The sequence below is a fragment of the Excalfactoria chinensis genome, chromosome 3, assembly GCF_039878825.1.
Source record: "Excalfactoria chinensis isolate bCotChi1 chromosome 3, bCotChi1.hap2, whole genome shotgun sequence".
NCBI lineage: Eukaryota > Metazoa > Chordata > Aves > Galliformes > Phasianidae > Excalfactoria > Excalfactoria chinensis.
In genome coordinates this window covers 58,655,581-58,670,496 of record NC_092827.1, presented here as the reverse complement: position 1 = coordinate 58,670,496, position 14,916 = coordinate 58,655,581, and the positions used below count along the sequence as shown (strand labels likewise).

Here is a 14,916-nt window from a genome sequence, read left to right as displayed (position 1 = left end):
AGTGCCATGTGCCTAAATTATGTATATACTGATTCTAGAATTATCTATCTAATCTGAACTTTATGAGACAATACTGGTCTTTCAAATGGGCATTACGCTTCTCCAAGCATTCACAGTACAGAACATAGTATGGCATTCATTTCAGGAAAGCAGGGGAACACACTGCTTTGCACACTGGAGACAGCCACACTGGCCATCCAATCAATGTGTAGGGGTGTTGGTTAAGGCTTAAAACTTTAGCAACATCTAAACTGCATGATTTATCCTCTATATCCTTATTTTACTTTGCCTGGTTCAAAGTTTTTGTACAATCTTGGTGTACAGGAACTATATAGAAATCTGTGTTACAGAATTACATATGTAAGGAAATAATGACATTTTAAAATTCCAGTGTGCTGGAATAATATTCTTATAACTTGTAATTTTTTTTTTTTTTTTAAGATTTTGTGAGCATTTAGGATTCAAATGAATTTAGCAGTTTCAAACATGAAGCTACTTTAAACCATTATCATGCTTACACGATAGAAAAATAGTTTAACATTCATAATCATCAGGTTACCTTCATGTTGTATGTAAAGAGCTTGACTAAAAATAATAATAATGAAAAAAAAAAAAAAAAAAAAAAAAAAGATTCTGACTGTGCTTCACTAGAGGTCCAAGAAGTGAATGCAAGGTATCTGTAAGCTTTGAAATACTTTGCTCAAGCTCTTTATTAAAATCAAAGATGTGACTGCCTAGTGACTTAATGATGTCAGCTGTGCTAACAGACAAAATAATAACTTTTAACAAAATTAAAATTGACATTTATTTGAAAGTCTTACATAATTAATGCATGTCAAAAAAGTCCATTTCCATCTACAGTAGCATTCACAAATAAGGAGGACAATCTAAGTCCTTGTGAAACTAAGAAGCTGCAGCAATAAAAACCTGACCAATGTTGTTAAATGTTTTTGCTAAGAACTCTTTTACTAATGGTCAAAATCTGCTGACTTTTTTAACCCTTCATATTTACTTGGGAAAAAATTCTCGATTTGAAGTAGAAAAAAAATGCTACTTTAATATGGTATTGTTGACCTTTGTAAATAAACCATTTAAGCAAAGGAAAGTAAATTTACCAGGAGCAGGAGGAAGTGAATTGGGTCTTGGTATCTTCTGTGAAACTGACATGCATTTCTCATATTGTGCTGTCTATCTGAAGTTTTAATATTCTCATTATGTAATTCTAACTTTGTTATTTTTACTTAAGGTTATATTTTACTCATAGAATAATTTCTTTGCTTTAATAAAATAAAATTTTAATTGGCATTCCTTTTTACATATTAGCTTGTTTTATCTTTCTGTGAAAAATAGACTTTTTGAATACCTGTTTACACTTTATACATTTTTAACTTGTTCTTACTTTATAAGGGTCTGTTATCATATTTGAGGAAAAATATTTATGTAACTTTAAACTAATTTCAGGTACTAAGTCCCACTTCTGGTGCCCCTTCAATTATACATTACATTCATATCTTCAAAACACACTTTTTTTTCAACACTGTAACATATTTGAAATAGTTTGCACCTCCCTTAATTGAATAATTTATGGCTATAAATTTACCTGTATTTTCTGTAGACTTGCTGAAGCTTCACTGATGTCCTGAGGTACATCGAAGCATTTGGCTGTGCTAACTTTTGCATTGACCAGCCACTGCTGGAAATCCCTGAAACTTGTTCGAAACCTTTGCTGCAAGATCTGCTCTTTACTCTGACATCCCTTTGAAGCTTGCAGGCAGAGGCTGGATTTATCACAACAGGGAAGAAGAAGAGAAAAAGGGAGGGAAGAAAGACAGGACTCTGTTAGGTGACAATGCTATTGTTTAGTTCTCTGAAGGTTAACCTGGACTCCTCCCACCAACTGTAAGAACTTAACTGAGACACCAGGAAATCCATTAGAAGTTTCAATTTCCTTAAAAGTGAAGCATGTAACTTGGGTTTCACAGATATGATAGAAAAGCATTTCTAGGGTGATTCAGTTCTCCTAAGTACCGTTTCTGCAAGTCTTTTCCTATCTAGGCACAGGACATGGAAATACAGCAATTACAATTCGAACTTCAATGACATAGTTAAATTTGTAACATTAGAAAGGATAAACTTAGGTCATCATGCCCTTCTGCAGTTACAGAAGCCAAAAACTACAACCCCTGCAAGAGACAGAATGTGTCATGTGTCTGAATTACAGATGTCAACAGCTACAGTGACATGAGAGAAAGTAAGAAAACAAACATTTGCTCCCCTGATTTTGGGTAAAACAGGAGTAAAATAAAGAACAAAATTACATAAATAAATAAATAAATAGCTGTTACAACTTGTTCCTTTTCCTGGCAAATGGACTATAATCATGTATCTCAGTTTCTTACAAGGATTCCTCCTACGATAGATCAGGTGCTGGCTTAAGCTCAGTTTGGCAGCATACCCTGCCTTTAATAAAAAAGATAAAGTGTTACTTTTTAAACTCTCTATTGACACCACTATTGAAAAAATGTTTCTAATCACTGTCTGCTTCTGTTTCAAATTTTAAAATTCCAATTAATGGTTCCCTAAAACGGAGCTTGTATGCAAACACATAGGGGACTGAGTACCTATAAACAAGATGAAAGTATACCTGTTATACTCCTTAATCAACCCAGAAACTTTTGAAGAATGGGTGCTCAAATCTCTAGAAAATCTACAAAGATCATTTAACTGAGTCTTGATCTCATCTATCATGTGTTCAGACTTTATCAGAGCATCCGATGTCTCCTGTTAAAACAAAAGAAGTGAACAATATTTATCAATAAATTAAAAAATCAATCAAAGTTCATATTCAATTTCATTTACATTTCATGTGTATCCACTTTTGATAGTATTTTAGCAATTGAAAACACAGGAGCTCAGAGGTTTATTTGAAATTATGGGCTTCCAGAGGCTAAATTTCTTCAGCTTTCTTAGCTCAGAAAGTTTTGATTGAAAAGTCCAAGACATGCTTTTTGTCTTAATAAATGAGATATGGTATTGTCAACTAGCTGCGTGTACATGAAATTACATGCAACTAAGGAATGGAAGGTCATATCATAGGATCATAAAATGGCTTGGATTAGAAGGAACCTCAAGTATCATTTTGTTCCAACTCCCACAGGCAGGTAGATCAAGTACTAGATCAAATTGCTCAGGGATCCGTCCAACCTGGCCTTACATACTTGTGGATACAGGACACCCACAGCCTCTCTGGTTAACCTGTTCCAGCACCTCACCACTCTTTCAGTCATCTGACATCTAACCTAAATCTTCACTCCTTTACTTTAAAACCATTCCCCTTAGTCTTCACCATCTAATCATATAAAAAGTTGATTTCTATCATGTTTATAAACTCCTATTAAATACTGGAAGGCCACAGTGAGGTCTCCCCACAGCCTTCTCTTCTCCAGGCTGATCAAGACCAGTTCCTTTAGCCTGTCTTCATAGGGGAGATGCTCCAGTCCTTGGATCATCTTCATGGTCCTCCTCTGCACCCTCACATCTTTCCTGTGTTGAGAGCCTCAGACCTGGACACAGTACTCCAGGTGGGGCCTCACGAGGGCAGAACAGAGGGAGACAATCACCTCTCTCACTCTGCTGGCCACTCTTCTGATGGAGCCCAGGACACCATTGGGCTTTGAGGTTGCAAGCCCAGCTTGAGTTTAGTATGCTCAATAAAACTATTTTGATCTGTCCCCAAAAAAATTTAATTTACACAGAAAATTTCACAAAGTTTCTAAAGCAAGCGTCATGAGGATGGAGCCAGGCTCTTCTCAGTAACATCCAATGATAGGACACAAGGGACAAAGGGTGCAAGCTCGAACACAGGAGGTTCCACATAAATAAGAGAAAAACTTCTTTACAGTGAGGATGACAGAACACTGGAACAGGCTCAGAACCATCCCAGAGAGGCTGTGGGTTCTCCGTCTCTGGAGACATTCAAACCCACCTGGCTGTGTTCCTGTGTGACCTGATCTAGGTGTTCCTGCTCTGACAGGGGGATTGGACTACATGATCTTTTGAGGTCCCTTCCAACCCCTGACATTCTGTGATTATGTGATCTCCACTGTGGAACCCTGCCAGTTACTCCAGCATAACTAGCAGTGTAGACTTGCCTCCTTCTCTCATTACAAAAGAAATTATTAGGGAATTCTTAAACTAACAGGGATGAAAAAAATAACCATCTTCTAGCCAGTTACACTCACTGCAACAAAAATTCTGCAGTGCAGTCAAGCCAGAGCATTTGGCATGCAAGTATCAGTTTGACACTTTGGCTAAATCAGAGGTTCAATCTGGAAGAAACATGTACAGTTGTAAGAAACCGATCACAAGAAAATGAAGATGGATTAGCAAGGAGACAAAGGAAGTGGGGCAAGGAAGCCTATCATTTGTGTTTCTGAATCTGTACAAAAGCATGACTGAAAATATACAAAGTGGTATGTGATCATCTATCAGAACAAAATTGAATGCTTAGGAAAAACACAAATTAAATATGTAAAAATATAGCAAAGGTTTTGAAAACAATTTTAACTCTGAAATTTGTAATATCATTTTCCACAAAGAGTATTTTTCACTGTAAAGAATTAATTAACTCTGCAATAAACAGATAACCACATACACAAATCAATAGTGAAAACACTTTAGGAACATCAGCAGTATAAAAAAACAAATGTAAAAATTCAAGGATTCAGCTGATGTGTTTGCTGCCCACTAGATACATTTCATGCTTGTTTTATATCTCTATTCATAAGAAGGGCTTCTGAATCATGAACTGATGTTTTTAAGATCTATTGTGTGTACTTCTGAGCAAATATGATATTTCATTTTTATGGTACCTGAAATGCCAGGAAAAAGAAACTAAAAACAATAAATTTTGAGAAAAATAAAGTTATGAGTATGTGCCAGCTCAGAGCTTCATTGCATTAATGATACTGAAATTTGTTTACATTTAAAGATTATGGAAGCACTACAAAATTAACCCTACAGACATATCAGGTGTATTATATGTACAAACTTTTGCGTTTCCTTGTGGGTATGAGAAACTATTTTGCTACAACAGATTATGAGGACTCTTCTAAGTTACATATCACTAATGTTAATATTATGAACTTCATCTGCTCTGAGTCACTCACATATGAACAAATCTGTTCAACGATAATTAAAAGAAACTTGAAATAATCACACTGCCAGTTCAAAACCATCGAAAATAGCATTTGAATTAAGTAATTATGTAATAACAATGATGTTTAAGGAAAAACAAACAAACAAACAAACAAAAAAACAACACAGCAAACCGAGAGGTTTCATTTTGTCTTACAACTGTAGACTACACATAGGAATTAGGAGGCATTAGTAAAGACAACAGAGTGTCTGTGACTTAAACACAGGATGCCAGGGAATGTGTAGGGCAGGAATCACCATACCAAGATCCTACTAGTGGGGGTGGTTTTTTTTATGTCGTTCTAACTAAGAAACATCCTAAGAGCATCACAGGGGTGAATATCATTCATTTTCAATGAAATCTTTTGGTTTCAACTAACTCACCACAATAACTTTTAAAAGATTATTTTGATGACATATAAACCTAGGCATAATTTATTGACAAATAGGAAGATCTGCATGAAAAATAGTGCATTTTAATTATGGCCTATGTCTATACAGAGACACTGAATCACTGATAGCACTGTTCCAGTGACTTGGATTTAACTTCAAATCCAACGATTATCAAAATAATTTGCTGAATTTCAAATTCCAGATCTGGTGCTGTTATGTTGCATATATCTAAAAGGAACAGGGCTTGAGTACAGAATAACAGAGTGAGCCTGCTGATTCGAAGAATTAGGAAATGCATTTTTAACTTGTGGCCTTGGTTTACATGACAACAGAATTGCTGTGAGACAATGGAAAGAGAATGCTGCAATGCTGTTTTACATTCATAATAGGACCCATCTTCTTGGTTCAGAAACTGAAGGACTACTGTAACTTTCACTGAAGGCATTTTGTTTTAACACAGGAAGGGAAGGATAAGGTACTGTGTATCTTACAGCTGTGATTCTATGAATCTAGATACACGCAACTAAGTATCATGATTATTGTGAATACATATATGACACATATATATACACATATATACATGTGTGTGTGATATATATACATGTGAAATATTCCCAAGAAGAGTAAAATAAACAGGAAGTGCCTCTTGTTTCTCTGAATTCCACTACATTCCACAGCAAAGCAGTCAGCAAGTATACGAGTTTCCAATACGACTTCAAATACAGGACAAGATCTTAACATGCACAATGTAAAGGATAGTTCAAAAAATGGAATGTATAAACTCAACACACGTGTGACAAACTGTAAGTAAGAAAGAAATCACTCCTGCTGCTGCTCAGCATGTAGGAAATGCCTCACATTTTCCCAACTGCAGACTCTGCTTGCAGTGTTGAGCAGCCTGAGAAGTTTGGAGGCAGTATGATAGTTCTTTCATTTTCCTGCAGCTAAGCCCAACTGTTAACGTCTGCACTCCGGGCAACACTTGCTAAGCCTTGTACAGCAGAGGCCAAATAAACGTCTTCTGTAAACACTGATTGCTTTGAATACAGCTATAGAAAAGCTTGGCAAGATGGAATTTTTTACAGAGATTTTCACAAATGCATCACATTATTTGCTATTTTTCCCATTCTTTGACTGCGCCACCGGGCAGAAGTTGCCAGTCCTCAATCACTGTACATTTACAACCCAAAAACCGCTTGGAAAAGAGAAGCGAACTTACTTTCTCCTTGCGCCAGCTCTCCACGATCTCGCTGTCGGTGTGACGGCTGTCGAGGGGAGCCAGGCTCTGCGACCAGGCAGCCAGCAGCCCGCCGAACCGCTGCACGGCCTCCTCCAGCCGTGCAACTTGCGCGGCGAACTCCTGCTCCGACACGGCCATCTGGCTCAGCACGTCCCGCAGGCTGCGCTGGCTCTGAAAAGCGCTTTCTTCCCACTGCTTCCAGTCCAACTGCAGGGCCTGCATCTCAGCAGCAAGGAGCTGGCACCCGCCGGCACTCGTGCTGCGCTTCGCCGCAGGAGCTAGCGTCTCCACTCGGCCGAGGCGGCCCGCGCCGATCTGGCGAGAGTCTACCAGCTCCTGCAAAGCAACATCGCCATGGTAACAGGACACAGCTGGGAAGGGGGCCCGCCACGCGTGGTGCAGCCGCGGTGCAGGCCGCGAGCTGCTCCGAGCTGCGGATCCAGCGGTACCGCTTCGGGAACAGCCATGCTGCGTGCGGAGCGGCACGAGACTGAAGCGCAGTTAGGAGTGGGAACGTGCCGTATGCTGATTGCAGAGAGGTTCTGAAAGCTCCATAAGCTTAGGGGAGGAAAAACTGTGGCTTAGATACTGAAAAATACTGCTTAGGTTACGATGCAGAAAATAACCGTTTTGTGATGTTTTACACAAGAATCACTGGCACAGAGCTGTTCGTGTCAGTTTTAAGAACAAAGCTGTGCTGCTCAGAAAAAGCATTCAGCAGTCTACTCGTGAGCTGTGATGTGCCATAATTGGTTGCACATGTGGCTTTGTGCTTTTGGTTGTTTCTTCCCGAATTCTTTCTACAGCAGACTGTTTCATCCTTACACAAGCTACAGGAGAATTTGGTAGTTTTCAGCTTTAAAAGTTGGAAAGTACAAGTATTATCCCAGTCACTATGTGCTAAAGTAATCTTCTTTATTTTCTTGTTAGTGTTATGAACTAGGAACTACTGTCTTCTCCCTTTCTCATATTATACATAGGGAGTCTGAGCACAAAGGAGGCTAGAAAGTATGCAAGAGTAAGCAGAAGGTGTGTCTGAAGTTGATCTGGCTGTCCTGAAGCCTCCTCTAGTCTGCTCAGTGACCCACTCTTGTTTAGGAGCAGGCTAAAACACTGCTAGCATAATGTAAACAGCAGGAATGAGCAAAGCATAATTCCTGCTTGAATGCTACATTCAGAAGTGCACAGCTTGCTGATTTATCAAATGCCTAGGAATGTACAGACACACTGAGATGCCAAGGTAAGGAGAGTACATATAGAGAGGCAATCCATACACCTCAAATGTGTTTAAGGAGAATGATCCTTGCACTATTTCATGCATCTCCAATTCATGCAAATCACAAAAGGTTCTTTCTCACTTTGATTCAGCAGCTGTACTTAGACAGCAGTTTTAAGGGTGAGGACAGGGCAGTGCTCAATCAGTAAAGTCACAATCTTCTGTGATGCCATTGGGCTTCCACTCTTGAAAATTGTTTCCATGCATGAGTTGGCTAACTCAGTTCTGACTGTGCTTTTACTACCTTAGCCTAGTAAAGTTAAGGAAGGGAGGCAGTAACACATAGCTTAGAAAGTGTGTTTCCAGCTCACTGAAATGTAATCTCCACTTCAAATAAACAAAGAACGAAATTGCACAGTTTTAATTCTCTGGATTATAGATTCTGAATCACAGATGAAATCATGATAGCTAACATTTCTTACATTTATTTTGGCCAACTTTTTCTGTATCACTGGTGTATCTCCAGTTGCATCTGACCAGCGGTGCAGCTCTTCCTTTGCAGAATGGAGCCAGTCTGTGAATTCATGCACTGCATCGAGATATAGCAAATGATCCTTCACAATATCTTCCACTTTCTTCATTTTCTCCTATTGTTTAGGAGGAAAAAAACCAAAATCATTAATGTACTTAAACACTTTCTGGCTTCTGTCTAGACTTTAATGGTATAGAAAGCTGGTCTACACTGTGATACAGCAGAACAAGGTCTAGTTTATGTTTGTCTAGGCAGGAATGCTGGCAGAAACACAGCTCTTATTTAGAAGCAAGTCTCCATAAACATTAAACAGAGTCACAGAGTCCTCCCATATGAGGGTCACAAACGAGGAGTTCTGCTGTTTGAAAGTGCAGCACGTGTTTAAGGTACCAAGTTCCGTTTTAGCCACCAGATCAGAAGAAACAGTGGCCATCCGCAGGTCATTTCTCTTGTACCCTTAGAGGACTCTTTCCCTGTCACAAACATACAATGATAGCATGGTTTCACATCAGTATTTTAACGTAACCTTAAAGTGTGGACAGTTTACCTTATTATAATCAGATAAAATACTGTTCTGGTCTAGACTGGCCTTGAGTCTGACTATGTTGATTTGTTATTAAATTCATAAGAATTAACTCACAGGAATATTTGTCAAAAGTATCCAAAGGTGAACTGAGCTAATCAAATAGTTTTCAGTGGCTTTCAATCCTAAGTGGGTACATAGATCTAGACCTAAGTATCCTTAAACTCATTTCAAACACTTATGAATTAAACAGAATTAACTTTTAATTTTGAATAACTCAACATTCAAATAATTATTTTCAAAATTAATTAGATCATTAAGCTTTGCTGTTTCTCCTGAAAATAATGATTGTAATTTCTTGGAATGTTTCCTTGATGGTTAACAACTAAACAACTGTGGCCTAAAGTTAATCCTCAAAGTTTTCACATCTTTATGCTTTTGATGCAACAAGCATGTAAGACAGTGTCCCCATGTGCCTGACCTAAAAAAATAAACATAATCTTAAGGCAGTAAAAGATCCTCATGGTAGGCAAACATGCACCTTACTTACTTAATTTGCACCAAAATATAAGACCAGTAGAGTGAGAGCATAGTGGGAAAGAGCAATTTGAGCGGGTCTCCTCTGGAGGCACTGTTTTCTACCAGTTTCAGTCTGTATTGTTCTCTCTCAAAGAAAAGACTGTGAACTTGTCAATAAGTCCTGCTATTACAGGAAGTGGAGAAGGGAGCAGCAGCTTTGCCTGGCACATCATCAGGCCAGTCTTGTCCCATCCTCTCTCTGTGGCACCAATTCTTTTCTCAGCCTGGTGGCCCTATGCTGCTGTGGGACACTACTGCCACACAGATGATGAGTGTACAGCAGTTCACAGTCCCCGTTCTCCACAAAACAGAGGACATACAGCCACCAGAAACACAGCACAGCCTCAGATTGGCAGAAAGAGACATAGTACGTCTTCTGATGTGGGCTAAGTAGAGGTACCTGCACCACATACTGAGCACATGAAAAGTGCTCTGCTGGTCTTGACTACTGATTTATCCAGCCAAATGCTCTCCCCATTGATATTTATGGGTAACATACAAACCTTGCAAACATATGTGGGAACCTCCCCTTATACTTCCTTGGCATTTACAATTAACTAGATTAAGAACATAAGAATGTTCATACCTACTCCTTTTCTTCAGTGCATGTTTATAAATATGTTTTCAGTTGCTTTGCCCATTTCTTGATAATAATACATACCAGCAGATTATGGAAGTTTGCTTATCTCTACTTTAAAGAGTATCACTTACTTTAAAAACAAAATAAGTCTATTAGGTTTTATAAACACCCTTTGAAACAGTCAGATTTGGTGACTAACATTTCTGTATTCCTGTTAACCATTACCTTCATTATAACCCATGGCTGCATTTCTCTCTCAGCTTTCTTCACTTCAAACAAATGAATCCTGCCCCTTACATGCTCTTCTTGTAACAGTTCCATTTACAAATTAAAGCATGAAAAATAATCCCTTAGATTTCAAGTGCAAGTTCTTTATGCAGAATTTATGCACCATCTTTATGCACCAACCTGGTGGCCTTTTATGAAGATGTCACTAGCTGGGTGGACGGGGGGAGAGCGGTAGATGTAGTCTACCTTGATTTCAGTAAGGCTTTTGATACGGTCCCCCATGACATCCTTATAACAAAGCTGAGGAAGTATGGGATAGATGAGTGGACGGTGAAGTGGATCGAGAATTGGCTGACTGGCAGAGTGCAGAGGGTTGTCATTGGCGGTGCGGTGTCTGGCTGGAGGCCTGTGACTAGTGGTGTCCCCCAGGGGTCTGTGCTGGGTCCAGTCTTGTTCAACATCTTCATCAACGACCTTGATGAGGGGATAGTGGCCACCCTCAGCAAGTTTGCTGATGACACGAAGCTGGGAGGATTGGCTGACACGCCTGAAGGCTGTGCGGCCATTCAGAGAGACCTGGACAGGCTGGAGAGCTGGGCAGTAAGAAACCGGATGAGGTTTAACATAAGCAAGTGTAGAGTCTTGCATCTAGGTAGAAATAATTGCATACACCAGTACAGGTTGGGGGAAGACCTGCTGGAGAGGAGCTCTGCTGAGAGGGACCTGGGCGTCCTGGTGGATGACAGGTTGGCCATGAGCCAGCAGTGTGCCCTTGTAGCCAAAAAGGCCAATGGCATTCTGGGGTGCATTAAAAAGAGCGTAGCCAGCAGGTCAAGGGAGGTGATCCTCCCCCTCTACTCTGCCCTGGTGAGGCCTCATCTGGAATACTGTGTCCAGTTCTGGGCTCCCCAGTACAAAAAAGACAGGGATCTCTTGGAAAGAGTCCAGCGGAGGGCCACAAAGATGGTGAAGGGCCTGGACCATCTCCCCTACGAGGAGAGACTTAGGGAACTGGGTCTGTTTAGCCTTGAGAAAAGAAGGCTGAGAGGGGACTTGATCCAGGTTTATAAATACCTGAGGTGTGGGAGCTATAGTGGCGAGGCTGGTCTCTTTTCAGTAGTGCGTGGGGACAGGACTAGGGGCAATGGGCTGAAACTCCAGCATAAGAAGTTCCGCACGAATGTGCGCAAGAACTTCTTTACAGTGAGGGTGACGGAGCACTGGAACAGGCTGCCCAGGGAGGTGGTGGAGTCTCCTTCTCTGGAGATATTCAAGACCCGCCTGGACGCCTACCTGTGCGACGTGGTGTAGGGAGCCTGCTTTGGCAGGGGGGTTGGACTCGATGATCTCTAGAGGTCCCTTCCAACCCCTATAATTCTGTGATTCTGTGATTCTGTGAATATGCATAGTCGTGTTTCAGACATCTTTTTTTTAACCCCCCTACAGATACTGCCTTATGTTTATGTTATTTGAAGTACACCTACTACCTCTTTGTCCAGTTGACCATATTTTGACAGTTCTTTTGTAATTGTCATTGGACTGTCCATGATAGCTGATCCATCAAAGACCTTTCTTTCAATTCTGTGGTAGCTTACTTTCTCACTTTTTCATATAGACTTTTTTTTTTTTGTGGAACCTTGTCAAAGGCTTTTGGAAAACCCAAGTGTATTATATCTATTATATCCACTCTATCACTTTTTTTTTTTTTTTTAATTCCCTTCCACCCCCTCCCCTCTACCCCTCCATCTAAGTAAGTAATTTCTATTTCAACCCACCAGTTCTGCTTCATATTTTATTTCCCAGTTCTCTCCCCCATCCCACTGGGAGAAGAAGGAGGAGTGACTGAATGACTGTGTGGTGACCACCTGCCTGCCAAGTTAAACCACAACAGTTTTTTAAAGTTATACTTTCCAGATACCATACTGACTTTCTCAGCAGTCTATTCAATACTGCCCTCCAATTTCATTATTGAGTGCAGCTCTCCAATGACATCAGCCGTACTCATGAGACTGCAGTTCCCCATAGGGCCTCCCTTGAAGCTGGCAGTGACATGGGCTGACAGAGTGACCACTCCCCCTTGGCCAGCTTTTCGACAATTTCTGTTTGAGCATTTCTCAAGAAACCACAGCTGAATGCCATTTGCCCATGGGTAGTTATTAATAACTAACTGATTGGTTTAAGATTTCCCAACTATTTAACAGAAAACTCCTCTATCTCCTCTTGCCTGCCTGCTACGACAGAAAAACAGGTGTGAGAATATCCTCAATGCCTTCAGTAAAGAGGAACAATGCAAATTCATGGAGCTTCTCTGGTATAGCCTTTTTGTCCCTGGGTGCATCTTTGACCTCAAAATGTCAAGCAGTCCCAGCAGTTCCCTAGATTGTATCCTGCTTTAGATAGATTTAAAGAACATTCTGCCATCAGCTTGAGCATCCTTCCAGATCTACTTGAATGGAGGACATCAGCAATATTCTCAGTACATGAAAACCCAGACAGTACTTCCAATCAGATTACTAAATGTATGTATATTGTTTACTTCAGTCTCATAGCAACATTTGTTTCTTATTATGTGGCCTCCTGCTGTTTATCTTGCTCCACAGCTGCTGCTCTGAACAGCTTCTCTTGTATTCCCACAGCCTCCTGCAGGTGTAAACTTTCCCAATAGCTGAGAAGATGCAGACAATCTCAGAGCTACTGTGAAAAACTTTCTCTCAATCTCTAACCAAAACCTCCCCTAACTTATTTTAAAAAAATTCCCCCTTGTTCTATCACTATCCACCCTCATAAACAGGCGTTACCCCTCCTGTTTAAATGCTCCCTTCAAGTACTGGAAGACTGCAATGATGTCTCCCTGGAGCCTTCTCTTCTCTAAGCCAAACAAGCACAGTTCCCTCAACCTTTCCTCATAGGAGAGGTTCTCCATCCCTCCGATCACCTTAGCGGCCTTCCTCTGGACCCTTTAATGACTTGAAATAACACAAAATACTAGCATATATATTTCTGAAAATAAGATTTCTCTTTCTGACCATGTTTTGTTCTCAAGGAGGCATTCCATTTTTATCTTTCCTGGTAAATGTGTGCTAGGAAAAAGAAAAAAAAAAAAAAAAAAAGAACTAGATGAAAATAAATCTAGACGTATATTCAAAATATAATTGCGTACATGAAAATATTATTGTATACATGAAACTAGAAATAAAATATATGCCCTTCAATTTTCAAAAGATCATATCCACAGCTTCAGTCCCCAATATCTTTTTGCATTCCAGTGAATTTTTAGTAAACTATACAGAATCCTTTTGTTAGATTCAACTATAACAAAAGGTAAGACCATTCAAATCCATTCAGGCACTGTAAAATTAAGAAAAATCAAAATTTTAGCCTTATATATAGTTGTTCAAAAATGTTACCTGTAATGGAAGCCTTTTCCTTTATCTTACCTTGGCTACAGTTGTGATGTCATTAAACTGTGTTTTTAGTTCTTCCTGAGCTGCTGCTCCAAAAGAATCATCCTCAGTTTTTTCATAAAGTTCTGCAGTTTTTTCAACAAGTTGCTGCAAATCACCAGAGTGATCCTCTATCTCAGAAACAATAGCCTGGAAGTAGTCCAGCTGTGCAAACTTCTCCTTCAGACCTGACTGTGGTTCTAAAGGCTGCTCCACTTTGTGATCCATTTTCTCTAACCACTGCTCCATCTGGCATTTCCTTTCCAAGTATTCATTCCACTGGCTGATGAGGGACTCTAAGCAGCTTACGTTAAAAGAAACATAAAAGAAACATTAAAAGAAACATTAAAAGAAACCACCCAGGAAGGTGGTGGAGTCACTGACCCTGGAGGTGTTCAAGGAACCTTTGGATCTTGTGTTGAGGGACATGGTTTAGTGAGAAATATTGGTGATGGGTGGATGGTTGGACTGGGCGATCCTGTGGGTCTTTTCCAACCTTGGTGATTCTATGATTCTATATGCAGTACAGATGAGAACTTTTGGAAGGTCTAAACAAAGAAAGGTCTGTTTATACCTCATTACACTGTGTAGTTATCTGTAATATGTTTAGAATATGCTTTTTCCTCCATCTTGTTTTAGATTTCTATATCAGCTTAAATCCAAGCTATTCTAGAATTTCTGTGTTCTTTGGGCTACTACATATAACCTGATACAACTGCTTCTCTAGTGCAGGTTGCATGAGCAATGTATATGTCCTACGCTAATGAAATACACATTTTATTGTCTGTGTAGCAAAGTAAAATATAGAGCATTAGTGGAGCTTATTATTGTCACAGCAATAAAATGTACAAGTTATTGACAATTAAGTGGTATTCCAGTGACTCTCTGAAGAACAAGTCAGTTATATATAGTTCATTTCACCATTAATAAAACATTATATATATATATAAACTTTATATATACTTTCCTCCTAGCAGATCTCCCAG

The 14,916-nt window shown here is 39.7% G+C and overlaps 1 protein-coding gene across 16 annotated transcripts in view; it reads right to left on the bottom strand.

Moving 5' to 3' along the window:
- SYNE1 (spectrin repeat containing nuclear envelope protein 1) overlaps positions 1 to 14,916 on the bottom strand; it is a 282,607-nt gene that overhangs the window by 141,213 nt on the left and 126,478 nt on the right. For all 16 annotated transcript variants that reach the window (XM_072332285.1, XM_072332289.1, XM_072332288.1 and 13 more), the window contains 5 exons: positions 13,925 to 14,234; positions 8,528 to 8,692; positions 6,809 to 7,165; positions 2,645 to 2,781; positions 1,601 to 1,778 (listed from right to left, as the gene is read on the bottom strand). In XM_072332285.1, the coding sequence (XP_072188386.1) occupies positions 1,601 to 1,778; positions 2,645 to 2,781; positions 6,809 to 7,165; positions 8,528 to 8,692; positions 13,925 to 14,234 (1,147 nt within the window). The remainder of the gene's footprint in view (positions 1 to 1,600; positions 1,779 to 2,644; positions 2,782 to 6,808; positions 7,166 to 8,527; positions 8,693 to 13,924; positions 14,235 to 14,916) is intronic.